We start from the raw sequence: 24,511 nt of genomic DNA, 5'->3' as shown, positions 1-24,511 counted from the left end.
TACGTCTCTTCGTCTCTTCGTCTCTTCGTCTCTTCGTCTCTTCGTCTCTTCGTCTCTTCGTCTCTTCGTCTCTTCGTCTCTTCGTCTCTTCGTCTCTTCGTCTCTTCGTTTCGGCTCATTGGCACTACAACAGGCAACGTCTTCAACCGTAGATACACAAATGGCCAGTAATCAGAACCTCTATCTCATTCCCTCTTCGCGGCATTCCCCTGCATCGACGGAGGGACGGTGTCATACTGCTCACACTCCTCGGGGATCTTCACCACGGCCGACCTCGTGAAGATGTGCTTGACCCCCGTCCAGTCCAGGCCCTCGACGCAGCCCCCCTTGATGGAGACGATGTCGCGCCGCCGCCCGTCGGGGGAGTAGCCCACGTGGAAGACGCGCACCCCGCACTTGGGGCAGAAGTAGCAGTGCATCGTGTTGCCGCTGTCGGTTGGCCGCGTGAAGACGGAGAGCCTGCCCTCGAGCTCCGGCGCCAGCGGGAAGAACTTGTCCGCCGGGAAGTAGCTCGAGGTGCCGTAGGCCGAGGCGGACTGCTTCCGGCAATCGGTGCAGTGGCAGTGGGCCATGCCGATCGGCTTGGGCGTCGGGGTCTTGAAGCTGATATAGCCGCACTGGCAGCTGACGGGCAGGCCGCTGTCTTCGGGTTTGGTCATTGTTGCTTGCTGGAATATTATCTCGTGTGTTTGTTGGACTTGGGCTGATGAGAGGTATTAGCCTTGAACCGGGTGTTCGATCGGTTCTTCGTATGCTAATCACAAGGGAGAGTGGGAGAAGAGTAGACTGGAGTAGAAAGGCCTTTAGACAAGAATGCGCGAGATTGTGAGGGGGGAGGGTGTGGATCGAGATGGAGCGGGGGATTTGCTTACTAGGTAATTGGCGTAATTTCTGAGTGAACGGCATTTGGTTCCCCCATATCCACCAACGATGTTCTCCGCAAGCGGAAGAGTTTATATTATAATTTCGATTTGGATCTTCTAGTAATCGCTCATGGCAGGCATTGCTATGATGCTCTTCCCAAGGACTGCGTGGACCCTTCCGGTATCGCATAATTGTTCAATGACACTGCACTTGCATGGTCGAGTTCCATGGTCTTGGATGCAGCCCCTTCAGTCTGCGGACCTCCTTGGACACCTCTCGTGAGTGGGATAGGTGCTCAGGGAGCTCGTGGGCAATCTCCTCAATCCCTTGATGGTCAATGGCATGGGGAACTTTGTGTGTCTCAATACAAGATCAATAAAGGTTCAACCCCGTTTTAAGGGGGGAAAAAACACCTGAGATTCGCGACCATGGCAAACCCAACGCCTCAGATGCTCGTGGCAGGGCGCTCTTAACCACTCGGCCAAAGCGCCTGTTCTAGAGGTAGTTGGCTGTGGTCCATGGCGTCCAGATATAGTTCCTTGGGCAAGCAGCAATGCCACATCTGTGACTGACCATGCTTTAAGCATGAACACTGCAACTCTCAGGGCAGAGGGTAATCTGTCAGAATCCCTCGTTGGTTTGTTCTGAAAAAGAGGTGACAAGACGTTGAGTCCAAAGTCAAAAGATGGCTGGTCCAGGAAGTTGCCGCGAAGGTGTTAGAAGAAGAGACAGAAAAGAATCTCAAGGAGATCGCCTTTGAGCTCGAGCCAGTCTCCGACTCATCTCCAGGCAGAGACCAAAGTCGAAGTAAGTTGGCTGATCGGTGGCCATTTCCGATTCACAGAACGAAGTATTGGAGGGTATTGTTCTTGCCTCCAAGGATGGGTTGCGCATGCTGCAAGAGAATCTGAGAATAGCCATCACCGCTTTGGCCGACATAGTTCCAGATGCAATCTTGGTGATTTATGGCTCATAAGATGGAATCTGGTTCGTCAAAAAGAGGACACGATATTGTTCAATGACTTGCTGCGAAGAATCTTCAACTACGATGCTGAGGATCAGCTTTTCGCAAAGAGGAGGTAAGACACGAGTGGTTTGGGGTTCTCAGCGAACATGACTGCCACATGACTGCCACATGCCACTGCTTGCAAGACGTGTCGAGCAGGGCGGAAAACCAAGTCCGGGCAATAATGCGATTCGGACCGACAGGCATTCTCTCAATTCGCCCGACTCTGCCGGCCGCTGAAGACATTTCGGAAGATTAACGACAGTAAGTGTAAGTATCAATGGTAAAACGATCTCGCGGAGATCAGACCCGTTGAGTCAGCCGATGGAAAACGAGAGCATTTGGGATGGTGGTTTCTCCAAAATTCCCGCTGTTGCTACCGGGAAGCCATATCCCTGGGATCCACCTCAAACGCAGCGCTAACACGCCGAGTAAAGACCGGGAGCCCAACCCCACAGCGAAAGCGTTCCATGACCGACCAAGTCTCGCGTTATCGATATAATAACCGGCCTTGGCTGTGGTGGGAGCACCGTGTGCTTAGAAGTACTTATCCGGGAGACGGGAATATCCGACAGCAGCATATAATTAAGCACCGCTCTCATCGAACGACTTACACCCGGAACAACTGTTCCATACAGACACGATGGCATCTCTCCTCAAGGGGACGGCCTTCATCACAGGCGCAGCCTCAGGTAATTACCCCGTCCAAGAACCCACCCTGCCCCCTCCCCCTCCCCCTTTCCCGACGTCACCTCACACCTCCCCCCACCCCAAGGCATCGGGCAGTACACGGCGCTCTCCCTCGCGCGGCACGGGATCCAGCGGCTCGCCCTGGCGGACATCAACGCCGCCGCGCTGCGGGCGGCCAACGCCTCGCTGGCGGCCGAGTTCCCGTCGGTGGAGATCCTGGCGCTGCAGATGGACGTGCGGAGCGCGGTCGAGGTGCGCGACGGCGTCGCCGAGACGGTGCGCCGCTTCGGCCGCATCGACGTCGCCGTCAACAACGCCGGCGTCGGCGGCAGCGGCCGCATGACGCACGAGATCGACGAGGACGAGTTCGCCCGCGTCGTCGACGTCGACCTGCACGGCGTGTGGAGGTGCCAGCGGGAGCAGCTGAAGGTTATGGTGGAGCAGGAGTAGGTTTTTGGACCCTTCTCTCCGAGGTCTGCACCAAGTTTGTGAGATGCTAAAAGGCGGCGCTGCAGAGACCTCGGGATGAGGGAGGGCCGTGGCAGGATCATCAACGTGGCGTCCATGTACGGTCTCGTGGCCCCTTGCCACACTATGTCGCACACCGCGTATGCTGCGGCCAAACACGGTGAGTTGCCTTCTTCCCACCGGCTCCCCATGGAGGAGGTGAAACTGATGCGCTGATAATTATCAGGCGTTGTTGGCCTAACAAAGGGCGACGCCAACACCTACGGACGGTACAACATCCGAATCAACGCTATTTGCCCGGGGTAGGCATTTCATCCCTCTTGCCGTATGCCGCGGCTCTCTGAAGCGAATCCCTGACCAGACCCCCCCTTTCTAGCTACGTCGAGACTCCCTTGATCAAGGCCAGTATGAGCCATGATCCAGGCTCCCCGTTAGCATTGGATATTGAGCGTACCCCGTTGAAACGGATGGCAACAATGGAAGAAGTAGGATCACCCTCGCACCCTCTCAACGTTCAACATGGATGGATATTGACCTCTTCCACAGGTTGGGGATGCCATCACCTTCCTCGCATCGCCCATGAGCAGTTTCATGACCGGATCTACCCTGGTTGCCGATGGCGGATTTACCAGCAACTGAGTGGCCAGGGGTAGGCCCCTTCCCCAGAGTCGACTGGGGAATGTGCGGGGGCGAAATTGTCAACAGGGTTGAGAGCGCTGGTTCGACAGATTGGGATACCACAGACTGGTAAGCTCTCACTTTGTTGATGTTTAGGTCAAGAGGGAGAGGCACGGAGTGGGAACAGAACAGTGCTTTGGTCACCGAAAGGGGAAACCCGCGGGAAAGGCATTAAGGATCATTCCTAGGACTGCATAACCTACTACTACGTTACGAACGGCCGCTAAAGGGACTGAATAAAGACAAGAGAGTTTTCCCAGATCCAAAACCACATCAGATGTCATACAGCCTTCCGACACAAAAGCAGCGAGGCGAGGCTAGATTCTTCGGATACCCCGACTCCTGTCGCCCGTTGCAAGTACAAGAAAGACAACAGGCTACCCAGCAACATCGAGAGAGAGAGAGAGAGAGAGAGAGAGAGAGAGAGAGAGAGAGAGAGAGAGAGAGAGAGAGAGAGAGAGAGAGAGAGAAAAGAAAGCACAATTACCCCAAAAAACCCAGGTTTATAACCCTGCCCCCCCAAAAATCAAAAGCTAAAGAAATCCAACTCAAGATTCCTCCCCGCCGCGCTCCCGCTCCCGTCCCCGCCCTCACCAACAACCCCTTGCTGGCCCTCCCCCCCAGCCGGCGCCACCACCTGTCCGCCGGCCCCGCCGCCACCAGACTTCTCAAGGCTCTGCACCAGCCCGCTCAAGCTGACAGGGCTGAGCGCGTTCATACCCCCCTCGCTGCCCATCCACTCCATCCCGCCCCCCTTCCCGGCACCAGCGCCGCCACCACCCGGACTGGAGCTCGAGCCCCCCGCGCCGTCGTCGTCCCCTCGCTCGGGACTCCCCCCCGCCGGCGCCGGTGAGACTTGCTGCTGCTGCCCGCCGGGCTTCTCCGCCTTGAGTGCGGATGCGGATGCGGAGGCGGCGGTGCTGCTGGTGTTGTTGTTGTTGTTGTTGTTGTTGTTGTTGTTGTTGTTGTTGTTGTTGTTGTTGTTGTTGTTGTTGTTGTTGTTGTTGTTGTTGTTGCTGTTCAGGCCGCCAGTCATCCAGTCTGTCATGGGCATGTCGAAGCTGCCGCCGGGTGCGTCGTGATGCTGCTGTTGATGATGGGGCTGGTCCATCCCGTTCAGGGCCCAGCCGTCCGAGGATGGCGTGACGAGGACGTAGTCGTCTGCCGCGCGGCCCTGCACGGCGGCGCCATCGCGCTGCTGCTCGTCTGGTCCGTCCAGGTCGACGGCCGAGCCGTCTAGGCAGTCTAGGCCGTAGTGGTTGGAGCTGTCGAAGAGGCTTGCCATGATGGGCTGGTGGTGGTGGTGGTGATGATGGTGGTGCTGCTGCTGCTGGAGCTGCTGCTGCTGGTGTTGGAGGTGCGGCGGGCCGCCGCCGGCGGTGGTGCCGCTGAAGGAGCCGGAGGAGTGCGGAGGGGTGGGGCCCGCGCCGAAGTACGGGGGCGGCGGGAGCGCGAACTCGGAGGCCCGCCGGCCGGGCGTGGGCCGTTGCCTCTTGAAGGACTGGTTGTGGTGCGACAGGGCGATCTCGCTGTCGGATGGGTTCTCGCGGCGGGCGGGGAGGATAGAGTAGATGGAACCCGGGCTGGTATTCCAGGTTTGTTGCGGCCCGGATAGGGTGGTCGTGCCGCTGCCGACCTGGAAGTGGCCCGTTGTCGCGGCGCCGGTGCTGGCGTCTCCGAGAATGTCGCCCCGCAGCTGCACGAGGACTGCCTTCAAGAGGTCATCCATCCGGTCGGCGGGTTGGTAGGTGTAGCTCATGTCGCCGATGGCGGACGAGAGGATCTCCAGGTAGCCGAGGTAGCTGCGGCGCTCGGAGTCCGAGGTCTGGTGGGCGAGAGCGGCGATGAGCGCGATGGCTGAGGTCCCGGCGTGCTGGATCCCCGTCACGCTGATCTTGCGGCCATCGAAGCGCTGGCGGTGCTGCCAGAAGATGCGGGCCACGCGGATGGCCTGCTGGGTGCAGATACTGCGGGACAGAGACGTGCGGCTGTCGTCCACGATGGTCTGGGGGTCGCCGAGCCCGAGAGCGCCGTTGGTGATGGACATGTGATGCTGGATGCTGGCGTCGGCGTGGTGGGCAGACGACGACGACGACTCGGGACTCGGGTGAGAGTTGGTGCTGGTTCCGTCGGAGCCGGTGCCGCCGTACTTCGCCCACGGCCGGTGGAGGAGGATCATGGACACGTGGTACTGCTGGTGGAGGAGGAAGTAGCTGAACGGTGCTGCCTTGATGTTTGCGGGCTTCCAAGTCAGGTGGTCGGGTAGGCGTCGATACCAGTTCTGGAGCTGCCGGTCCAAGCTGATGACGTGCAGGTATGCGTTCTCTTCCGACTCGTTCATGCCAAACATGCTGGCCGCCTGCTCGGTGCTCTTGCCGTTCACCTTGTTGTTGTCCCGCGTGTCGACGATCTTGCCCGCTATCTCCATGAGCTCGACGAGTTGCTCGTGGACCTCGCCGTCGGTGGTCTTGGACTTCCGCCTGCCATTGTCTGCCACCGCCGCCGGTGCCGAGGCAAGCATGGAGAACCTCTTCGATAGCAGATCCATGCCAATGTCCTGGTTCTTGATGCTTGTCGGCCGGCCGAGGAAGAGCGCCCAGTACTTGTCATAGAGGACGCAGGCCCGCATGACCTGATGTCTGATCTGGATCTCGCTTTCGGTAATATTGTCCCCGCGACAGTCGAGGTGCAGTCCGACGTCAAACGCCAGCCGGTTTGCCATTCCTGAATACATCCACCCCGTGTTGTCCCTTCCGACGCCGCACTCCATGTCGCCCAGGATGAGGAGCGCTTGGACGCTGGGGATGCCGCCCGGCCGCTCCAGCTCGATGTCCAGCATGTATTTGGACTCCCGGTGGAGAGTGCTCTCCCGTTGTCCCACGGTGATCCTCCTGATATCCTCCCGCTCCCGGTCCGCAAATCGGTAGCCGGCCGCCAAGATGGTGATGTGGAGGAAAGACGAGTAGAACTTGGGGTTTTGGGAATCCCTATCCGCCTCGAAGGCCTCCCGATCGATGACCTGGAGAATCGAGTTGTAATAATCCCAGAAGGAGCTCATGAGGTAGTCGTAGGTGGGGACTGTCAGGGACCGGATGATCCTCTCGGCGCGGCGGACCTGCTCCGGAGGCTCCCGCGAGTCGAGCTGGTCCGACGACTCGGCGTAGACGTGACTGTTTGCCGTGGGGCCGAAGAACCGGAACCTCCCGGAAATCTGGTCAAAGGAGAGGTTGCCCTTGGTCGATAAGAGGCGATTGACAATGTCTTCCTTCTGAGGGTCCAGGTTCCGGAATGGTGACGGCTCCTTCACTAGGGGCTGGAAGGTCTGGCTGTTGGCGAGGATGCTGTGGACGCTGTGGGCCTGGTCGAGTTCGTGCATGGCGAAATCGTCGTTCCCCGAGTCTGGCGGCGATGGGCCGTCAAGATCGGGGGAGGTCTCCGGGATGGGCCGATGGAGGTGCGAAAAGTCATGAGCTTGGTTCTGTTGCTGTTGTGGTCGCTGCTGCTGCTGCTGCTGCTGCTGCTGCTGCTGCTGCTTCTGCTCCTCCTCCTGCTGTTTCGCCTGGGCTTCTTGCCTTGTTCTTGGCGGGTAGACCGCCGGTGGGGGGGCCACGCCCTGGTCTTTCAGCATGGCCTCGAGCAGGGAGATGCGCTCAGACAAAGACGACGTATAAGCCTTGGAGATGGGACTATCCCACGTATCAGCACCGTCGAATCTGCGGCAACGGGACAAGGCAGCTCATACCGTCTCCTCTCATCATCATTTTTGATGATGCATTCGGTCCCCGTCCGCTTGCACTGGGTGCACTCGGACGCCCCCTTTGGCACGACGCAGCGAATCCTCCTGTCACGGCACGAGGCACAGGCGACAGAGGCCCTGTGTCTGACCTGCTGCTTGGTGGGCTGCCTCGCCGGATGGTTTCGAGGCGAGACGTTCTCCGGGTTGGAGGCGTCTGTGAGGCTGGTCTCGGGCAGAGACTTGGATTCGGATCTGGCGGAGGTCATACTGAGGAGCCGTGTTATTGCACTCGAGATCGGCTCACTCAACGACAAACAGTGTTAGTGTTGTGACGGAGGAGGACGAGTTCTCGTTTTCGTTCTCAGGCAGAAGCAATCTCAGCAATCCCAAAAATACCTGTCTCTACTTTTGGGAGGGTAGGGGAGCTTGGGCTTGTGTGAAGAAATGTATAAAGTAGTGCATGGGAAACGCCCCTTCCTCACGACAACAATGGGGTAAAAGAAGCCACGAGGGGGTCCAGATTCGCCTTCTTGGCGTCGCCATCGCCCTGGGTAGCTCCCTGCTAGTGCGAACTACCGCATCAAGCCCCCTTCCAAGTCCCTTTGGGGATGTCATGACCAGCCTGGTGGAGAAAACGATTGGACGATGATTTCGACCCAGAAGTCGCTCGGATAACACACCAATCACCAAATAGGCTTAATTCGTATCTGATGTGAACGCTGAGCGCCGCCCCGGAAGACGTGGGATCATGCTGGCAGTTGGAATTATTCGGATCAGTGGTTTGCATCCGGGCTCTGGGTACGAGTTTACACAGCATGCCTTGCAAGTTTCGAGGTACCTAGCTCCTCCCCCCATCGCACTCCACAGGAGTGGGAAGGAGAAATGTGGAGGGTGGGGTTACAGATCTGGGGGCGGGCAGCTCTGCAAGGATGTATCGTGTACATTATACTACAAGTACGTGTGTCACGCCCAGATATCGCAGGTCGGAGTCGAGCATGGGAAGCATTGGCGTGCGATTGCTTAATTATTTTCTTCCGAATACCTCCCCCAGTTTCTCCCCCCATTTTTAATAAAACAAGGAAGCGAGGGAGAATGGCTAGGGCCTAATTTGTTGCGTTCACATTTTATTATATATTTCATCTCCCACATCTTCCTTCTCACTTTCCCCAGCACTGATATGACCGTGGAAGATGCTGGAATGCCAATTTCCAGCATGCTTCGGTTCTACACTACACTTAGGTAGGTACCTACCCCGCCGCAGGGGCTTGTACGAGGGTTGCAAGCCTGTACATGTACATGTACATAGCTGCTCACTGCCGTGTCCCTTCAACCGCGCAAAATCCCGTTAGCCGTGGTCCAGCCGAATGGATATCCACCTGCCTGGTTGACATTTGGGGGGTGCCGCAGCCAATGACACGCAATCCATGGGAAGAATCGGGGCTGGCCCCGGCAAACCCCGCATTGATACTGACTCGTTCTATCCAAAGCATGGACACCCCCTCTGACTCGCGAACGACCCGGGGGTCCGGAGCATTGGAAAGACCCAAGAAATCATTTCCCCAGCCGGGTGCTTCCCTACTTCCCCAGCTTGCCCAGCTTTTCCCACTTTGCCCAGTTTGTGGAGTTTGCGCAGGTTTGTGGAGGGCTGACACGGCTGACCCTGTGCCCGTTGTTCAATCGCCTGATCTCTTGCAGCCAAGCACCTGCTAACTGGTGCTAGCTCTGGGAGCTCTGGGAGCCTCTGGGGGTGAATGGCAGGGAGGCCATTGGTCTTGCCTGCGAGCTCGCGTAACTAGTGCAGCCCGTAGCCTGGACTCTCAATAGGCAGGTACGTTGTAAGGCAGGAATGCACAAAATTGTCGAGATGCTTTCTTTCCTCAGATGGGTGAACATGTAACATGGCTGCGCAGCAAGGCTATTTCCATCTGTATGCATATGGGGACTAGGGGCTTCCGACACAGACCCCTGCCTGAAGAATCGGGCTAACAATCATTATTTTATCCTCGCGTTCTCATCGAGCCGTGACAACTTTCTGATTGGTGGTCCCAGTCAGATTTGCGTCACGGGATCGGGGACCTCTGCACTCCGTACAAACAAACGCGGTCTTTTTGGGTTGAGAATTGTTAAATGCTGTTCACAATCAATCAAAACAAGGGAAAAGCCGAGATGTCCTGTCGATCGATGGGATTGCAATGATTCAGTCCCACCATGGCCCTCAGCCAATAACAAGAAGCGAGATCCTGCTTGGCCAAACGAGTGCCCCCTGCCCCTCATTTCTCCAGAAATCCATCCATCTCCTCTCCCTGATGTGCCACCTCCACACAATTTGCCGAAAAAACCGACGATGATGTATCCATGTACCAATGCTGCGATGCTCCTTCCCTTCCAAGCCCTCATCCCTTATATACTTCGAACACACGGCAGGAAGGACAATTATTCGACATCCCAGTCGTGATCGCTGTCGCGGACATAGGTGCTCAAGCCCTTGACGTCGCCCGTCGTGTTGGCCTTGACCTCGCCGTTGCCGAGGAAGGCGAACCGGTTGCCGTATCGGTATCGGATATTGTAGTCCTCGAGCCTGGGCTCCTTGATCGTCTTGAGGAAGTGGATTGTCTGCAAACCGCCCGTTCAGGTTAGCCTTCATTGCTTTGCGCATTCTTTCCCCTCTCGATATCGCCCCCCCCGGTTACCCCGCACGCGCGACTTGGGATAATACGAAGTAGTCGGAGGGGCGAAGAGGAGCTACTAAAACCACCAAGGGCAACATGAAGCGAGAGCGACATCGGGGGAGAAGAGGTGATAGATTGGGGGTGGGCTTGATTGATCGAGGTTGTTAAGGCAGACAGGGAATAGGGTTGGTTAGATGGGAAACCGCTCGCGGCAGGCAAAACTTACGCATCCCGGCCACAGGTAGATCCTGTTCTTGATCTTGCCGTCCTTGAACCAACTGCGGCACTCCTCCTGGAAGACGGTGGTGCTGTGGAAGGCGTCGAAGTGGGCGTAGATGTCGTCGACGGCGCCCTGCTGCACGTCGATGGACCGGATCTGCTCGTGCTGGATCTTCTTCATCATCTTGACCGAGTACTCGATGGTCGTCTCGATTGACGGCAGTAGCGTGCCCGACGACCACGTCGCCCCGGGCCCTACGATGGTGTAGTAGTTGGGGAACCGCGGCGCCGACACCCCGAGGTACAGGTTGACTCCCTCGCCCCAGTCCTCGTCCAGCGTCTTGCCCTCGCCGTTGATGACCTTAAAGGCCGGCCGGAAAGCCACCTTGAACCCGGTTGCGCACACGAGCACGTCGAGCTTGTGCAGCTGGCCGTCTGCCGTGACAATGCCTTCCTTCGTGATCTTGCTGATGCCGCCGAACACCGTCTCAACGTTGGGCTTGACGAGCGCCTCGAGGTAGCCGTCGCCGGGTGAGATGCGCCGGCAGCCGGGCGACCACTTCGGCACGATGAACTCCTTGAGCTTCTCATGGCCCGGCCCGATCCTCCGGTGCATCTCCTCGGTGATGGCCTTGCGGAAGTGGTTCGACATCTCCGACCCCTGCTGGTACATGCCGAAGAGTGAGTTGATCTCGGCCTCGATGCGCTTGCGGAACATGAGGTGGTACTCCTTGTCGTCCCTGAACTTCTCCTTGTCCGCGTCGGTGAAGGTGTACTGCCTCTTCCCGGCGTCGTTGTCCACGGCGTCCTTCCGCAGCTCCGAGTCCAGGACACCGCCGCCGAAGGGCGGGGAGATCCAGGTCGAGGACCGCATGAAGACCTTCATGTGTCCGACCTCGGGCTGCAGCGTCGGCACGATCTGGACGCTGGTGCTGCCCGTGCCGATGATACCGACCGTCTTGCCCTTGAAGTCGACCGAGTGGTCCCACTGCGCCGAGTGCATCTTGGGGCCGGCGAAGTCGTGCAGCCCCTCGACCTCGGGCCAGGCCCAGTTGTTGAGGATGCCGGTGCCGTTGATCAGCACGTGGCACCAGTCGTGCCAGAGGTCCTTGGTCACCTGGTCCTCGAGCGTGAGGTTCCAGATCCCCCTGCCCTCGTCCCAGCGGCACTCGACCACCTTGGTGTTGAGCTTCATGTACTTCTTGCAGCCGTGGCGCTCGGCGAAGTTCTCGAAATACCGCTGGATCTCCCCACCGTAGGCGAAGTAGTGCGACCAGTCGGGCTTGGGGTCCCACGAGAAGGTGTACAGGTGGGAGGGGATGTCGCAGGCCACTCCGGGATACGTGTTCTCATACCAGGTGCCGCCGAAGTGGGCGTTCTTCTCGAAGAGGGTCAGCTCCCAGCTCCCGGGGACCATCATCTTGTTCTATTTCCCCTCCCGTGTTAGTCTTTCAAGTAGCCATATATCTTCCCCGTTCCGGTGTTGGTAATGTCGGGCAGAAAACAGACCATCTTGTACGAGAGGCACATGCCCGAGGCGCCCGCACCGACGCAGGCGACTCTCAGCTTCGTCGGCTTGGAGTGGTACTGCTTGAGCACCCGGTAAGGGGCTGCCATCTCGGGATATGAGAATTCGCTCGAAGCATCCTGGACTCCGTTTGCCTGTGCAGGCGTTGTGCCGTTCACCTCAGGGGCCGTCGTCGCCGAGGGTGCCATGTTGATGTCGAGAGAGAGGGTTTGGGTATCTTGAGAAGACGACGACTTGAGGATGGTGCCGATAGAGAAAGACAGAAGATCACCAACTCTCCTTGTCGGAGGCTTTGTACTTGCGGCGCGACGGGAGGTCGAGAAAATTACCGGAAGGGGTGGTAGTCGGGGTGGTTCGACATCTATCAGGTTCTGGCACCACCTGTTACGATCTATTGCCAAGATGGCGAGGCTACCTGATAAACAGTGGGCAAGGCGGCGGGCAGGAAGAAGACATCAAAAGCCGCGCCTGTGGACTTAGAGAGCATGTGCGTTTCCGTTAAGCGTAGTTGGAACGGCTCAGCCAATCGCCGCCCGAGGTCAAGGTCTTCGCAAGCAGCTAACGTGTTGAAGAGGGCCCAGAGGCTTGTCTTCAGTGCTAATGCTATTCATCTTCCGTAAGGGCGAAAATCCCCCCCATCTCTGAGCCTCTCTCAGTCTCCAGATTTGGGAGATCCGGCCCTTGTGGGATGTGCATTTCCGGCGCGGCGACAGCTCTCATGACAGCCTCCCTCCTCCACGGGCTCGGCCACGGACGAGCCGACCCTTGCAAGGGTCCCTGCAGCCAGTGAATCATTAGCACGTGTTGTTTCCCTTGGAGATGCGCACATGCATTTACCGACATGCAGGCCTGGAGGGGTGCTGATTTGATGGAGGGGAAAGCTTTTCCTAGCATGCGAAGCCAGCTATGCGGAGAAGTGGGGCAGATGCCGGCCAAGATTGGAGAAGCTCTGCCTTGGAGATGGGTCTCTGTGCGATATGCTTACTGTCTCCCGGCTGGCTGGCTGCCCAGCGCGCGCCGCATCGGTAAGCTGTTGAAGGACCCTCAGTTGGGGTTTCCTAGGAGCTGACCAACAGCTCTATGGTAGCGCATCGATTCTCGCCCGGTGGTTCAATTCCAGTATCCCGTGGAGATGGCTTGGGTCCAAATGTGGCCCCCAGGGACTCCCCCCAGTTGGACGCTTGATCTTTTGCGCATACCCCTCACACACATGGCTGGAGTACATGAGATCTGAGAGAGACGTCCCCGCCGCCATCGCCTGACGACATCGTAAGCGATAACATATTTTTTTCTGATCCAAGTTGCATTGTATCGTTTCTGTCTCTGCCGGTCACCAGTCGCGTAGAAAGGAGACTCCGAGATCCAACATGTCTGCCAACCACGCCCTCGTCTTCGGTACGAAGAAGCCCATGTTTACCCCAACCCAGATTCCAAGAAGCTAACGGGGTATAGGTGCCAGTGGCATCACGGGATGGGCCATCACCAACCAGATCCTCAACGGCTATCCTACGCCCGACGCCTTTGCCTCGGTCACCGCGCTCACAAACCGGCCGCTGAGCCCGGAGGCGGCGCAATGGCCCCAGTCCTCCAAGCTGCAGGTCGTCAGCGGCGTCGACATCTTGAACCCGAAGGGTCAGGAGGCGCTTGAGGCCGAACTGAAGGAGAAGGTCAAGAACATCAAGGACGTGTCACATGTCTATTTCTTCGGTGAGGATGCAACGACCTGAGGGCAATGGTCCCTTCTTCATATCTTGGTTTAGTCCGCGTTCTAACGATCCTCCTCGCTCCAGCGTACATTATGGATCCGGACCCGGCCAAGGAGATCAGCATCAACGTCGAGCTGATCTCGCGGGCCATCAAGGCAGTCGAGCAGGTCTCTCCCAACCTCAAGTTCGTGGTCCTCCCGACGGGCACCAAGGCGTACGGCGTGCACCTGCTGGACAAGTTCCCGTTTGCCAACGACCTCCCGCTGAGCGAGACGCTGCCGCGGATACCGGAGCCGTACGCGTCCGAGATGTTCTACTACAGCCAGACGGACATGCTCTCGTCCATGTCGCGCGGCAAGGCGTGGACGTGGTGCGACATCATCCCGGACATGATCGTCGGCTTCGTGCCCAACAACAACATATACTGCCTCGCCCAGGCCCTGTCCCTGTACCTGTCGCTGTACGCGCACATCAACGGCCCGGGCGCCGAGGTCGCCTTCCCCGGCACCGAGGTCTCGTGGCGGAATCTGAGCAACGACAGCAGCCAGGACGTGTGCGCAAAGGTGGCCATCGTCGCCTCGCTGCACCCGGAGAAGTCTTCGGAGCAGCGGTACAACGCCGCCGACAACGCCCAGCCGTCGACGTGGAGCGCAAAGTGGCCGATAATTTGCGACTACTTTGGCCTCAAGGGCACGCCGCCGCCGCCGGGGGGGTCCGGTCCCGAGCCAGCGGCCTACCTGGCCGAGCACGGGGAGGAGTGGAAGGTGCTGGAGAGGAAGCATGGGCTCGTGACGGGGCGCGTCGGCAATGGCAGGAGCTACGGCGGGTTCCCGTACTTTATCATGACGATGCTCAACTTTGACAGGCAGATGGACTTGACCAAGTGCCACGAGATGATGGGCGACCTGGCCGAGAATGTTGATACTAAGACGGCGTGGTACACGGCGTTTGATCGGTTCAAGAAGGCCAAGATCATCCCGTAGTTTTCTTTGCTAGCAGCTTTTTGGTATATAACTTGTAGCTCATACAGAACGAGAGAGTGAGGGGGGGAAAGAAGTGCATACATGTTCATATCCCGCGGTCCTTTCCGCGACGCAGACTGATCTGAAAACAAACGTCGAAGATGTCTCACAAATGTGCCTCTCGCTGGGCCAACCACAGCCTGTTCGGTGTGCTTACCATTCCAGGTGTTCCCGTTGCTTCATCGCCGGGCCTCGGGGGTTTGTGCCGAGGCCATCCTTGGTTGTTTGAGCGCTGAGATTCAGCCTAGGTAGGCTCCACTACTCCACAATGACAGGTAGTCTGGTTACTGTTTGGGGGGTTAGGGGGTGTTGCAGGTGGCTAGTTTAGCCTCCCAACCGCGGTAAACTGCGGGGAGGGAAGAGAACACCCGCAGTGGTTCGACTTCTAACAAGCTTATCTGAATGGCCGAGCCACAATGGGAATGGGAGGAAGCGAATAGCGGTTGGGATCACTGAAGTGGTATATGAACAAGTTGAGAGCTGTTTCATTCTCACCTCCATACTTACCGAGAATACCAAACAACAGGGTACTCTTCTCACCATGTCTCCCCAAACAGCTGCAGAAAACCCGGCCTTCAGCGGCCCAGCTTTTGCGAGGATACCGCCCTGGGTCCGGCAGAAGCTCTCGCCGTTGGCCATTGAGAAAATCCAGGCGGTGCACGAATGGGTTGAGAATGAGTGCATCCCGCGGGAGCAGATCATGAAGGCCCAGCTCGAAGGTAACCGGTGGAAGACGCAGGAGGTGATGCACGAGCTGAGGCAGAAGGCCAAGGAGAGGGGGCTGTTCAACCTCTTCCTGCCCAACCACTTCAAGGAGAGCCCTGGCCTGACGAACCTGGAGTATTCGTGCTGCGCCGAGATCATGGGGAGGTGCTACTGGGCCGCTCAGGTTAGTGTTCCGTTCTTCTGTGCTCCCTTTTCTCTCTCTCTCTCTCTCTCTCTCTCTCTTACTGATGCCCCCTTTCCTCCTCTTGCAGACCATGAACTGCCACGCGCCAGAGACGGGCAACATCGAGCTTCTGGCCAAGTACTGCACGCCCGAGCAGAAGAAGAAGTGGATGCAGCCGCTGCTGGACGGGACGATGATGTCGGCGTACTCGATGACGGAGCCGGACGTGGCGAGCTCTGACGCGACGCAGATCGGGATCCGCATCACGCGCGAGGGCAACGAGTACGTGATCAACGGGCGCAAGCTGTACGGCAACTCCCTGTGGAACAAGGAGCTGTCCTTCTACATCCTGATGGGGTGCAGCGACCCGGGCAACCCGGACCGGTGGAGCCGGCACTCGACGCTCATCGTGCCGTGCGACACCCCCGGCATCACGCAGGTGCGCAACCTGACCATCATGGGCTACGACCACGCCCCGGAGGGCCACGGCGAGTACCTGTACGAGAACGTGCGCGTGCCCGTCGAGAACATCATCCTCGGCGAGGGCCGCGCCTTCGAGATCGCGCAGGGCCGCCTCGGCCCGGGCCGCATCCACCACTGCATGCGGCTGATCGGGCAGTGCGAGCGGGCCTACGAGCTGGCGCTGCTGCGGTGCACCGACGAGCGCAAGCGGCCGCGCGGCAAGCTGATCGGCGAGTTCGACAGCAACATCGAGCGCGTGGCGCAGATGCGGCTCGAGCTGGACGCCGCGCGCCTCGTCGTGCTCAACGCCGCCGACACCATGGACCTGCTCGGCAACAAGGCCGGCAAGCGCGCCATCGCCCAGAGCAAGATCCTCGTGCCCGAGCTGGCCGCCCGCGTTATCGACGAGTGCATGCAGATCTACGGCGGCCAGGGCCTGACGCAGCACACGCCGCTGCCCGAGATGTGGACATATGCCCGCTTCGTGAGGGTCGCCGACGGGCCCGACGCAGCGCATAGGCACCAGGTTGGGAGGGAGGAGATGAAGACGGCCGCGGAGTTCAGGAAGAGGCACCAGGTTTACCAGGAGAGATACAAGAAATTTGCTGAGCAGTACGGCGAGAAGTATATCACGTTTGCCTAGGTAGCCTAGCATGTCCTTTCTTTTGTTGTAGCTGCTAGCTAGCACCTCTTGGGAATACTCTTGGATTTTGTTCATGACCCAGTCGAGTCCCCGTAAACGTCGTGTGTATGTGTGATAGGAACATATATTAGTTGGGCAGACATAATCTCACACTCAATACACACTTCAAGCGTTGTGGTGGGCATACTGTATGTAAAATGCATGCCATTCTATCTATGTAAAATATGTACATGTCATTCATCACATCAAGTCATCTACCTCTTTTATGGAGATACTAATAGCCACCAACCGACCACCTAGTTAAATACAATGGCCGTCCTCTTGGTGTTCTTCCCCTGCTTCATCTCGTCAATCATACCCTGCAGCGACTCTAGGCCCTCCCGGACATCCACGTTGGGCATGATGCGGTGCTTTGCCGTGAAGTCGACGGCCTTCTTCATCCGCTGCGGGATGCTCGTGCTGTCAGCCTTGATCTTGAACTTGCCGAGCACCAGGTCCATGGCGCTGATCTGGAGCGGCTCTGGCGGGATGCCGATGACCATCATGGTGCCGCCGAGCCGGATGAGCGCAGGCACGCCCGTGAAGGCGGCGTTGACGTTTGTGTAGACGGCCACGGCGTGGCAGCCGCCGCCGGTGAGCTCCTTGATCTCGTCGAGGTAGTTTGGGTTCGTCCTCGAGTTGAAGACGGCGTCGGCGCCCAGCCTCCGCGTCTCCTCGAGGTTGGCGTCGGCCACGTCGATGCCGACGACCTTGAGGCCCATGGCCTTGGCGTACTGCGTCGCGTACTGGCCCAGGCCGCCGCACCCGACGATGCCGAACCACTGGCCCGGCTGCAGCTCGCAGCTGTCGACCGAGTGGAAGGCGGTGATGCCGGCGCAGAAGACGGGCGATGCCCGCGTCATGTCCCAGATCTTCTCGTCCAGCACGACGGCGTTGCGGTAGTCGACGACGGCGTACTCCTGGAAGTAGCCGTCGGTCGTGAAGCCGTGCAGGAGCTGCTTGCCCGTCTCGCAGTGCAGGTTGTGGAGGTGGCACCCGGAGCACTCGAAGCAGCAGCCGGTGATGTAGAGGAAGCCAATGGGGTCGCCGGTGTTGAACCCTTTGCCCTCGGCCGACGGGTGCGACGACACGATGTATCCGACGCCCTCGTGGCTTAGAGTTGTCGGCTTGGTTACCTGCTTGGTGGCCAGTATGTCGCTGTGGCAGAGCGACGCCGACCGGATCTTGACGAGGAACTCATTGGGGCCGGGCTGCGGTACGGGGATCTCGTTGATGACGACCTTCTGCAATTGCTACTCGAGGGTATTAGATAATGTAATCCTAGTCATCTGCTGGAGCCTGGAGCCGGCCCCCATTCAGGAACACCTTGATAGACTGGCCAGAGAGGTTGTCAGGGTGAGTGAAGTCATTATCTTACCGGATCCCACTGACCCGCCTTCTGCGTCTTGGGGATGCTCGGGCTCATCGTGAAGAAGTTCTGAGGGGATTGATATGTGGTTGGATTTGGATTCAAGTAACTACAGTCAAAGTAAAGAATGTTATTGACGATACTCTACAAGCTCTCAACAAAAGCTCTCACGGTGCTTCAACCACAACCACGACTGGGTCTCACATATAACGAACAGGCTGTTGCTCACCCCCAAACCGCCACGGCTAGCTCCACGACTAAGGTGCCGCAGAGTCAGTAGATCCGGCGATCGCGGAAGGGCGGAGTCGCTGTTCCTGCGCCATCCTCTAGTACGTGTACAATTTGCGATTTCAGGAAGAAGGTTGGCGACCACGATGAGCGGGGCAAAGATCTCCAACTTAACCCCGCGATGGGGAATGCGGGGGAAAGGTGCAGGGTGCAAGGTGCAGGGTGTCTCCCACCCCCCTGCCTGCCCTGGTGAGAGTGGTCATTAGCTGCAATTTATCGACGGAAATGGATAGCCTGACCCACAGCCGGAGTTCACGAGTCAAGATCCGACCCGCCTAGCCTCAATCGTGACTCGTGGTCTGAACAAAATGGAATGCGCGAGACTTGCCCACCGCGGGCTCTCTTGTCTGTACCGCCCCCGCGAAACAATAGCAGGAGTCGCACGCACATGGTAACGAATAGCCGTCTAGCCCACGGGAGTGAGGCTAGCACAAAATGGCCTGGCCATGCATGCGGGTCTTCGATTCTGTAGCGCGGCGCCTCTCCAACATGAGGAGGGAGGAGGAGCGATGACGCAGCGGGCGTGGCTTGTTTGCTTTCCTTATCATGGGCACCCGGTCAGCCATTGTAGAGGGAAAGTGGGAAGAGAACACGAGCTATCTGTGAAACTTGAGACCCAATCGTCACCCCCTTGTATTCTCCCGACTAAGTCCTGCCTGTGGCATTAGTTGAGAATAAACATCGTGATTCACCATGACTTCCCTCGGGCCTTCCCTCAAGGAGTCTACCAAGAACATCAGCTCCGAGTTCTCTTGGACTAAGAGCAACTTGCCGAAGAAACTCTTCATCAACAATGAGGTAGGGATATCCACCGGCCAGAACCCCCCCATTCTTTTGCCCTTTAAAAAAGTGGTCACTCACATGTCTGTTGCAGTACGTCGACAGCAAACACCCCAAGAAGCTCGAGCTCCACAACCCCAAGGACGGCTCCCTGGTAGCCAACGATGTCTCCCTAGCGGGTGAGCAGGACGTCGACGCGGCCGTTGCAGCGGCCGAGGCGGCGTTCCCGGCCTGGCGCAAGACGCTGCCCAACGTCCGGCGCGACTGCATGCTCAAGCTGGCGGACCTGATCGAGCAGAACGGCAAGGCGCTGGCGGAGCTGACCCGGGAGACGCTGGGCGCGCCCTTTGGCTCGTTCGGCTCGTTCGAGATCAACATGGCGGCCGAGGGCTTCCGCTACTTCGCCGGTTGGACGGACAAGTTCGCGGGCGAGACGTACCCGCAGGAGGACGGCTTCCTCAAGATTGTGCGCAACGAGCCCCTCGGCGTCACCTGCGGCATCATCCCGTGGAACGGCCCTCTGGCCAACGTCGGCATGAAGGCCGGCCCCGCCCTCAGCACGGGCAACTGCTTCATCCTCAAGCCGTCCGAGAAGACGCCCTTCGCGGCCCTCGCGCTGGGCACCCTCATCCGCGAGGCCGGCTTCCCGCCGGGCGTGTTCCAGGTCATCTCGGGCGACGGCACCACGGGCGCGCTGCTGGCCAGCCACATGCGCGTCCGCAAGGTCAGCTTCACGGGCTCGACGTCGACGGGGCGGCGCATCCAGGAGATGGCGGCGCGCAGCAACCTCAAGCGGGTGACTCTCGAGCTCGGCGGCAAGAGCCCCGCCGTCGTGTTCGACGACTGCAACCTCGACAACGCCGTCGCGTGGTGCGCAAACGCAATCACCGCCAACACGGGCCAGGTCTGCTTCGCCGCCAGCAGGGTCTACGTCCAGGAGGGCATCTACAAGGAATTCGTCGCAAAGTACAAGCAGGCCATGAAGGACAAGGCCGCGGCCGTCGGCGACCCGGACGCGGCCACCACCACCATCGGGCCCCTCGTCGACAAGATGCAGTTCGACCGCGTGTCGGGCTTCATTGAGCGCGGCCGCAGCCAGGGCAATCTGCTCGTGGGAGGAGAGAAGGTGGGAGGCAAGGTAAGAAAAAAAAGAAGAAGCCGAGATCAAGTACGTACGTACTGGGAAACAGCACTAACACCCCCTTCCGCAGGGCTACTACGTGCAGCCGACGGTATTCGAGAACGTGGCGCACGACGCCGAGATTAGCCAGGAGGAGATCTTCGGCCCCGTGGCGGTGCTCAACAGCTTCCGGACAGAGGAGGAGATCGTGGCGCTGGCCAACGACAGCGAGTACGGGCTGATGGCGGGCGTGTTCACGCAGGACGTCAACCGGGCGATGCGCCTGGCCGCCGAGCTCGACAGTGGCATGGTCGGCGTCAACTGCGTCAGCATGGCCTTCCTGCAGGCCCCCTTTGGCGGCAACAAGCAGAGCGGTATCGGCCGCGAGAATGCTATTAATGCCCTCCGCATGTTCACCGAGCCTAAGACGGTGTTTATCAACCTGACGTATTAGGGGGATTGTGCTTGTTCTAGGTAGTTTAGAGGCTCAATGTGACATATTAAAAGGGCATCTGAAATTCCGAATCATGGGCTTGCTATCTGAGTCCGTCCGAGGCCTGTCTTCAAACATGTTGGATGCAATTGCCCGCACGTGTTGTGATCAGTGTTTGAGAGCCCGTGTGCACGATTTGGGGTATGTGTGCGCCTTCTACCTAGTCTATCGTACATCTCAGAGCCTTGACATCCTTCCCGCGGAGAGTCTCGCACCACCATCCACCGCGATATCCTCGCCATTTCTACAGGAGATTAGTACAAAAATCAGGGATACCCCATCAGACCTGTCATCAAAGGGGACTTACACATATTTGCCGGCGGGTGTGCACAGGAACACGGCCACTCCGGCGATATCTTCCGCCTCTCCTAGCCGTCCCATGGGATTATCCTTGCTCAGTGACTCGATCCCTCCGAGATTCTGAATCAGGCCCTGCGCCAGCTTCGAAGGGAAGAAGCCCGGCGCGATAACGTTGGACGTGATGTTCCGCGGGCCCAACTCAACCGCGAGGTTCCTGCCCAGATGCTTTTGAAAAGAGTTGGTGAGTCGACGGTGGAAAGACCGAAAGGGAAAGGGGTAAAGGAAAGAGGAGAGGAGAACTCACGTGGGCAGCGGCCTTGGAGGCCGAGTACATGATAGTTCCATGCTCGCCGACGTGCGGCACGTTGGACCCGGCCGTAGAGCTGATGATAAGCACCCTCCCCGGGTCCGTCTTCGACGCAGCCGCCTCAAGAAGTGGCAGCGACTTCTGGACCAGCTCAAAGACGCCCCTGACATTGAGGTCAAGGATCTTGATCGAGCTGCTCGGCGGCGCGTCCTCGAACCGGGACCCCCACGCCGCGCCGGCGTTGCACACGAGTATGTCGAGCCCCTTCTTCCCGGCGCCGGCGAGCTCCTCCCGCACGCGGCCGACCAACCGGACGATGTCGTCCGAGCTGGCCACGTCGGCGGCGACGCCCACGGCCCGGCCCCGGATCCCCGGGAGCGCGTTCAGCCGCCGCACCGCCTGGTCGATGCCCTGCTCGCCCTGCGACTTGCGCGCCGTCACGACCACCAGCGAGCACCCAGCGCGAAGGAAGGCCGTCGCCATGTGCAGCCCGAGGCCACGGGAGCCACCCGTGACGAGGGCGGTCTTGCCCTCGAGGGAGAACATGGAGTTGAAGTTGGGGAGGTCGGACATGGCGATTTGCGTTTGTGTTTGTGGGGCCTAGAGAGGGAGAGAATGTGGGTAATGAGGTCAAGGAGTGCAGTCAATTGAGGAGTAAGCAATCTGCCGTTGTGTTGATCAACAACTGAGGTCAAATATTGAGACTGGAAGGACTCGGTTGACTCCCTCTGAAGCTGCACTAACTACATCATGCTCCCTTGCCCTCTCTGTAAACTGGCGTTGGGCTTCCCTCCTTGTTCTTCGGCCTGTGTAAGCAGCCGCGTTTCCGTGGCTGTAGTCGGCATTGAGCCCACTAAATCCACTGTATTTAAGCAGCTGTGCGGGGCATGTGGCACCCGCCGAGAAGGCTTCCGCTGTCCCTCAGTTCCACTTCCCGGTGACTTACGCGCAGACAGCATCCAGTAGTGTGTGGACTTGCTTACCCCGCAATACCCGAGGGAGGGACCGGTTGGGGGGTTGGGCGAAGGTACCAGCATGGGACATCGTCGCGAGGTGACTGTAGTCGTGGATGGTGGAACTGCCTACTTGGAAGACGATGTCGACTGAAATATCTCGGAGGAGTGTGTTGGCATTGTTGGCATTTCATTCCCCTTGGACAACTTGATCCTCCTAGATCGTCCTGCCACATAGTTGGTCCCGCTTCAAGATGGTCTACAAGTCGCCCTACCCAATCATCTCCATCCCCGAGACAAACATCCTCACTTACATCTTCCCCCCGGACCAGGAGCCCCTCGAGCAGGATATCTGGATAGACAGCAAGGACAATAGCAGGCGGCTCTCCCCAAAGCAGGCTCTACAATGGGTGAAGCGCCTGGCCTTTGGCCTCGAGGGTCTCGGCCTACGGGGAGGAGATGTGGCCATGATCTTCACTCCTAACCACATCTTCGTCCCTGTGGCTTATCTGGGTATTGTCGGCGCAGGCCTGGTCTTCAGCGGCGCCAACCCGGCTTATACGATTCCTGGTATGTGATGACCACGAGGCATTGACAAAATCAGGGGTTTTGTTTGGTGTTTACTAACTCACTTCCCGAAAGAACTGGCCCACCAGATGGAGAACACCACCGCGAAGATCATCCTGGCACACCCCGACTACCTCGCGACGGCGCTCGAGGCCGCATCCAAGGCCGGCATCCCACGGAGCCGGGTGTTTCAGTTCTCAGACTCGGAGAACCCACCCAAGCTGGGCATTCCCGACTGGCGGGCCATGATCGGAACCTCCTCGCAGGGCGAGACGTACCGCTGGCCGGAGCTCGGGCCGGAGGAGTCCAAGGAGACGGTGGCGACGATCAACTACAGCTCCGGGACGACGGGGTTGCCCAAGGGGGTGTGCGTCTCGCACCACAACCTGATCGCCAACGTGGAGCAGACCATCTTCATGCGGTACGCGCACAAGCCGTACCCCTTCTCACGCCGGCCCCAGGAGCGGTGGATCGGGTTCCTGCCGCTGTACCACGCCTACGGCCAGCTGTACACCATCCTGATGGCCGTCCGGCTGGCCGTGCCCATCTACGTGATGCGCGAGTTCCGCTACGAGGACTTCCTGGCCGCCATCGGCCGCTACCGCATCACGAGCCTGCAGATCGCGCCGCCCATCCTCGTCATGCTGAGCAAGCGGCCCGAGACGTCCCGCTACGACCTGAGCAGCGTCAAGGACGTGCTGTGCGGCGCCGCGCCCCTGAGCAGGGAGCTGCAGAACGAGTGCCAGCGCAGGTTCAACATGCAGATCAACCAGGGCTGGGGCATGACCGAGGTCACCTGCGGCGCCCTGCACGTTCCCGGCGGCATCAAGGATGACTCTGGGAGTGTCGGGAGGCTGGACCCCAACTGCGAGTGCAAGCTCGTCGATGAGGACGGGAAGGAGGTCGACACGGGCCAGCCCGGCGAGATGTACGTCCGCGGCCCAAACATCTGCCTCGGATACTGGGGGAACGACGAGGCGACCAAGGAGAGCCTGAGCGAGGACGGCTGGTTGAGGACCGGAGACATCGCCCTGTGCAACGACGAGGGATTCTTCTGGATCGTGGACCGGAAGAAGGTAAATATCTCCACGCCTTTTCCGAATCTTACCATTCTGTCTGTCTCACCCGTGGGCCTCTACTAACCGTGTTGTGTGTGTTCTGCAGGAACTCATTAAAGTCAACGCCCTTCAGGTTGCCCCTGCCGAGCTGGAGGCGGTGCTACTCAAGAACGAGCACGTTGCCGACGCAGCAGTGGTGGGAATTACCATGTACGTCGAGAGCCCGGCCCCTCCCAATGTGTCACTTTCCGCTGATGTGACTTGTGTGCGTGCTTTACAGAGACGGCCAGGAATGGCCACGAGCCTACGTGGTGATCCAGCCAGGGTCGAAGGGGAAAATACAGCCGAAAGACATCCAAGAATGGGTCAAGCCGCTACTGGCCAAGCACAAATGGCTCGTCGGCGGCGTAGTCTTCATCGACGAGGTCCCTAAACTTGCAAGCGGCAAGATCCAGAGGAAGACGATGCGAGAATGGGCCAAGAAGGATGCAGAAGCGTTGGCCAAGGTGGAGAGATCGAGACTCTGACCTGTCCAACCATGGATAATAGACACTTGTGCAATAGAAACATAAACATATCCCAGGTTGATGAAAGCAAGGCAAATGGCTAGTAGAGGGCTACGATTGCATCCCAGTTTGAGTGGTTTCTAAGGTCCCC

General features: G+C 58.7%; 10 protein-coding genes across 10 annotated transcripts; 5 read left to right on the top strand and 5 right to left on the bottom strand.

Annotated features, from left to right (window-relative positions):
* Positions 1 to 46: 46 nt before the first annotated feature.
* QBC33DRAFT_539678 (Mss4-like protein) lies at positions 47 to 895 on the bottom strand. Its single transcript, XM_060428003.1, has one exon. The coding sequence runs from the start codon at positions 657 to 659 to the stop codon at positions 186 to 188; it is 474 nt and encodes a 157-aa protein (XP_060283463.1). The 5' UTR covers positions 660 to 895; the 3' UTR covers positions 47 to 185.
* A 1,244-nt stretch (positions 896 to 2,139) lies between these two features.
* On the top strand, positions 2,140 to 4,111 carry QBC33DRAFT_611366 (3-oxoacyl-reductase). Its single transcript, XM_060432446.1, has 6 exons — positions 2,140 to 2,562; positions 2,646 to 3,006; positions 3,076 to 3,188; positions 3,255 to 3,330; positions 3,405 to 3,513; positions 3,575 to 4,111. The coding sequence occupies exons 1-6, from the start codon at positions 2,514 to 2,516 to the stop codon at positions 3,665 to 3,667; spliced, it is 801 nt and encodes a 266-aa protein (XP_060283462.1). The 5' UTR covers positions 2,140 to 2,513; the 3' UTR covers positions 3,668 to 4,111.
* Positions 4,112 to 4,232: 121 nt separating this feature from the next.
* QBC33DRAFT_451847 (fungal-specific transcription factor domain-containing protein) lies at positions 4,233 to 7,708 on the bottom strand (the record flags this gene model as incomplete). The annotated part of the gene is made up of 4 exons (XM_060424627.1): positions 4,233 to 4,309; positions 4,367 to 4,460; positions 4,563 to 7,392; positions 7,449 to 7,708. The coding sequence occupies 4 exons, from the start codon at positions 7,706 to 7,708 to the stop codon at positions 4,233 to 4,235; spliced, it is 3,261 nt and encodes a 1,086-aa protein (XP_060283461.1).
* Positions 7,709 to 9,832: 2,124 nt separating this feature from the next.
* QBC33DRAFT_81806 (uncharacterized protein) lies at positions 9,833 to 12,253 on the bottom strand. The gene is made up of 3 exons (XM_060433110.1): positions 11,840 to 12,253; positions 10,338 to 11,756; positions 9,833 to 10,055 (listed from the first exon to the last, which is right to left on the bottom strand). The coding sequence occupies exons 1-3, from the start codon at positions 12,044 to 12,046 to the stop codon at positions 9,876 to 9,878; spliced, it is 1,806 nt and encodes a 601-aa protein (XP_060283460.1). The 5' UTR covers positions 12,047 to 12,253; the 3' UTR covers positions 9,833 to 9,875.
* Positions 12,254 to 12,989: 736 nt separating this feature from the next.
* On the top strand, positions 12,990 to 14,696 carry QBC33DRAFT_81795 (uncharacterized protein). Its single transcript, XM_060433109.1, has 3 exons — positions 12,990 to 13,253; positions 13,311 to 13,565; positions 13,649 to 14,696. Exons 1-3 carry the CDS (start codon positions 13,226 to 13,228, stop codon positions 14,545 to 14,547), a joined length of 1,182 nt encoding a protein of 393 aa, XP_060283459.1. The 5' UTR covers positions 12,990 to 13,225; the 3' UTR covers positions 14,548 to 14,696.
* Positions 14,697 to 15,127: 431 nt separating this feature from the next.
* QBC33DRAFT_570201 (acyl-CoA dehydrogenase family member 10) lies at positions 15,128 to 16,580 on the top strand (the record flags this gene model as incomplete). The annotated part of the gene is made up of 2 exons (XM_060430570.1): positions 15,128 to 15,475; positions 15,564 to 16,580. 2 exons carry the CDS (start codon positions 15,128 to 15,130, stop codon positions 16,578 to 16,580), a joined length of 1,365 nt encoding a protein of 454 aa, XP_060283458.1.
* A 209-nt stretch (positions 16,581 to 16,789) lies between these two features.
* On the bottom strand, positions 16,790 to 18,451 carry QBC33DRAFT_587728 (putative alcohol dehydrogenase). The gene is made up of 2 exons (XM_060431524.1): positions 17,998 to 18,451; positions 16,790 to 17,872 (listed from the first exon to the last, which is right to left on the bottom strand). The coding sequence occupies exons 1-2, from the start codon at positions 18,043 to 18,045 to the stop codon at positions 16,877 to 16,879; spliced, it is 1,044 nt and encodes a 347-aa protein (XP_060283457.1). The 5' UTR covers positions 18,046 to 18,451; the 3' UTR covers positions 16,790 to 16,876.
* Positions 18,452 to 18,635: 184 nt separating this feature from the next.
* On the top strand, positions 18,636 to 20,632 carry QBC33DRAFT_570199 (aldehyde dehydrogenase; the record flags this gene model as incomplete). Its single annotated transcript, XM_060430569.1, has 3 exons — positions 18,636 to 19,074; positions 19,151 to 20,194; positions 20,268 to 20,632. Exons 1-3 carry the CDS (start codon positions 18,970 to 18,972, stop codon positions 20,628 to 20,630), a joined length of 1,512 nt encoding a protein of 503 aa, XP_060283456.1. The 5' UTR covers positions 18,636 to 18,969.
* A 51-nt stretch (positions 20,633 to 20,683) lies between these two features.
* QBC33DRAFT_570198 (uncharacterized protein) lies at positions 20,684 to 22,097 on the bottom strand. The gene is made up of 3 exons (XM_060430568.1): positions 21,274 to 22,097; positions 20,977 to 21,194; positions 20,684 to 20,913 (listed from the first exon to the last, which is right to left on the bottom strand). The coding sequence occupies exons 1-3, from the start codon at positions 21,847 to 21,849 to the stop codon at positions 20,847 to 20,849; spliced, it is 861 nt and encodes a 286-aa protein (XP_060283455.1). The 5' UTR covers positions 21,850 to 22,097; the 3' UTR covers positions 20,684 to 20,846.
* A 146-nt stretch (positions 22,098 to 22,243) lies between these two features.
* QBC33DRAFT_492458 (4-coumarate-CoA ligase) lies at positions 22,244 to 24,381 on the top strand (the record flags this gene model as incomplete). The annotated part of the gene is made up of 4 exons (XM_060425496.1): positions 22,244 to 22,799; positions 22,872 to 23,872; positions 23,961 to 24,064; positions 24,135 to 24,381. The coding sequence occupies exons 1-4, from the start codon at positions 22,484 to 22,486 to the stop codon at positions 24,379 to 24,381; spliced, it is 1,668 nt and encodes a 555-aa protein (XP_060283454.1). The 5' UTR covers positions 22,244 to 22,483.
* Positions 24,382 to 24,511: the final 130 nt, after the last annotated feature.

This window comes from Phialemonium atrogriseum, assembly GCF_030411735.1.
Source record: "Phialemonium atrogriseum strain 8032-3 unplaced genomic scaffold QBC33scaffold_13, whole genome shotgun sequence".
In the NCBI taxonomy this organism is placed as follows: Eukaryota; Fungi; Ascomycota; class Sordariomycetes; order Cephalothecales; family Cephalothecaceae; genus Phialemonium; species Phialemonium atrogriseum.
Note: the sequence above shows the minus strand (reverse complement) of the source record. Positions and strands in the feature narration are given on the sequence as shown.

Bases quoted from the DNA above. Each gene is read 5' to 3' on its own strand.
- QBC33DRAFT_570198 (XM_060430568.1), bottom strand. From the start codon at position 21,849: ATGTCCGACCTCCCCAACTTCAACTCCATGTTCTCCCTCGAGGGCAAG. The intron at 21,195-21,273 runs GTGAGTTCTCCT...TCTTTTCAAAAG, and splicing joins CCTCCAAGGCCGCTGCCCAC to CATCTGGGCAGGAACCTCGC. The intron at 20,914-20,976 runs GTAAGTCCCCTT...AATCTCCTGTAG, and splicing joins ACACCCGCCGGCAAATATGT to AAATGGCGAGGATATCGCGG.
- QBC33DRAFT_587728 (XM_060431524.1), bottom strand. From the start codon at position 18,045: ATGAGCCCGAGCATCCCCAAGACGCAGAAGGCGGGTCAGTGGGATCCG. The intron at 17,873-17,997 runs GTAAGATAATGA...ACCCTCGAGTAG, and splicing joins AGGCGGGTCAGTGGGATCCG to CAATTGCAGAAGGTCGTCAT.
- QBC33DRAFT_539678 (XM_060428003.1), bottom strand. From the start codon at position 659: ATGACCAAACCCGAAGACAGCGGCCTGCCCGTCAGCTGCCAGTGCGGC.
- QBC33DRAFT_81795 (XM_060433109.1), top strand. From the start codon at position 13,226: ATGTCTGCCAACCACGCCCTCGTCTTCG. The intron at 13,254-13,310 runs GTACGAAGAAGC...AACGGGGTATAG, and splicing joins CAACCACGCCCTCGTCTTCG to GTGCCAGTGGCATCACGGGA. The intron at 13,566-13,648 runs GTGAGGATGCAA...TCCTCGCTCCAG, and splicing joins GTCACATGTCTATTTCTTCG to CGTACATTATGGATCCGGAC.
- QBC33DRAFT_611366 (XM_060432446.1), top strand. From the start codon at position 2,514: ATGGCATCTCTCCTCAAGGGGACGGCCTTCATCACAGGCGCAGCCTCA. The intron at 3,007-3,075 runs GTAGGTTTTTGG...GCGGCGCTGCAG, and splicing joins AAGGTTATGGTGGAGCAGGA to AGACCTCGGGATGAGGGAGG. The intron at 3,331-3,404 runs GTAGGCATTTCA...CCCCCTTTCTAG, and splicing joins ATCAACGCTATTTGCCCGGG to CTACGTCGAGACTCCCTTGA.
- QBC33DRAFT_81806 (XM_060433110.1), bottom strand. From the start codon at position 12,046: ATGGCACCCTCGGCGACGACGGCCCCTGAGGTGAACGGCACAACGCCT. The intron at 11,757-11,839 runs GTCTGTTTTCTG...GAGGGGAAATAG, and splicing joins TGTGCCTCTCGTACAAGATG to AACAAGATGATGGTCCCCGG. The intron at 10,056-10,337 runs GTAAGTTTTGCC...GGCGGTTTGCAG, and splicing joins TCTACCTGTGGCCGGGATGC to ACAATCCACTTCCTCAAGAC.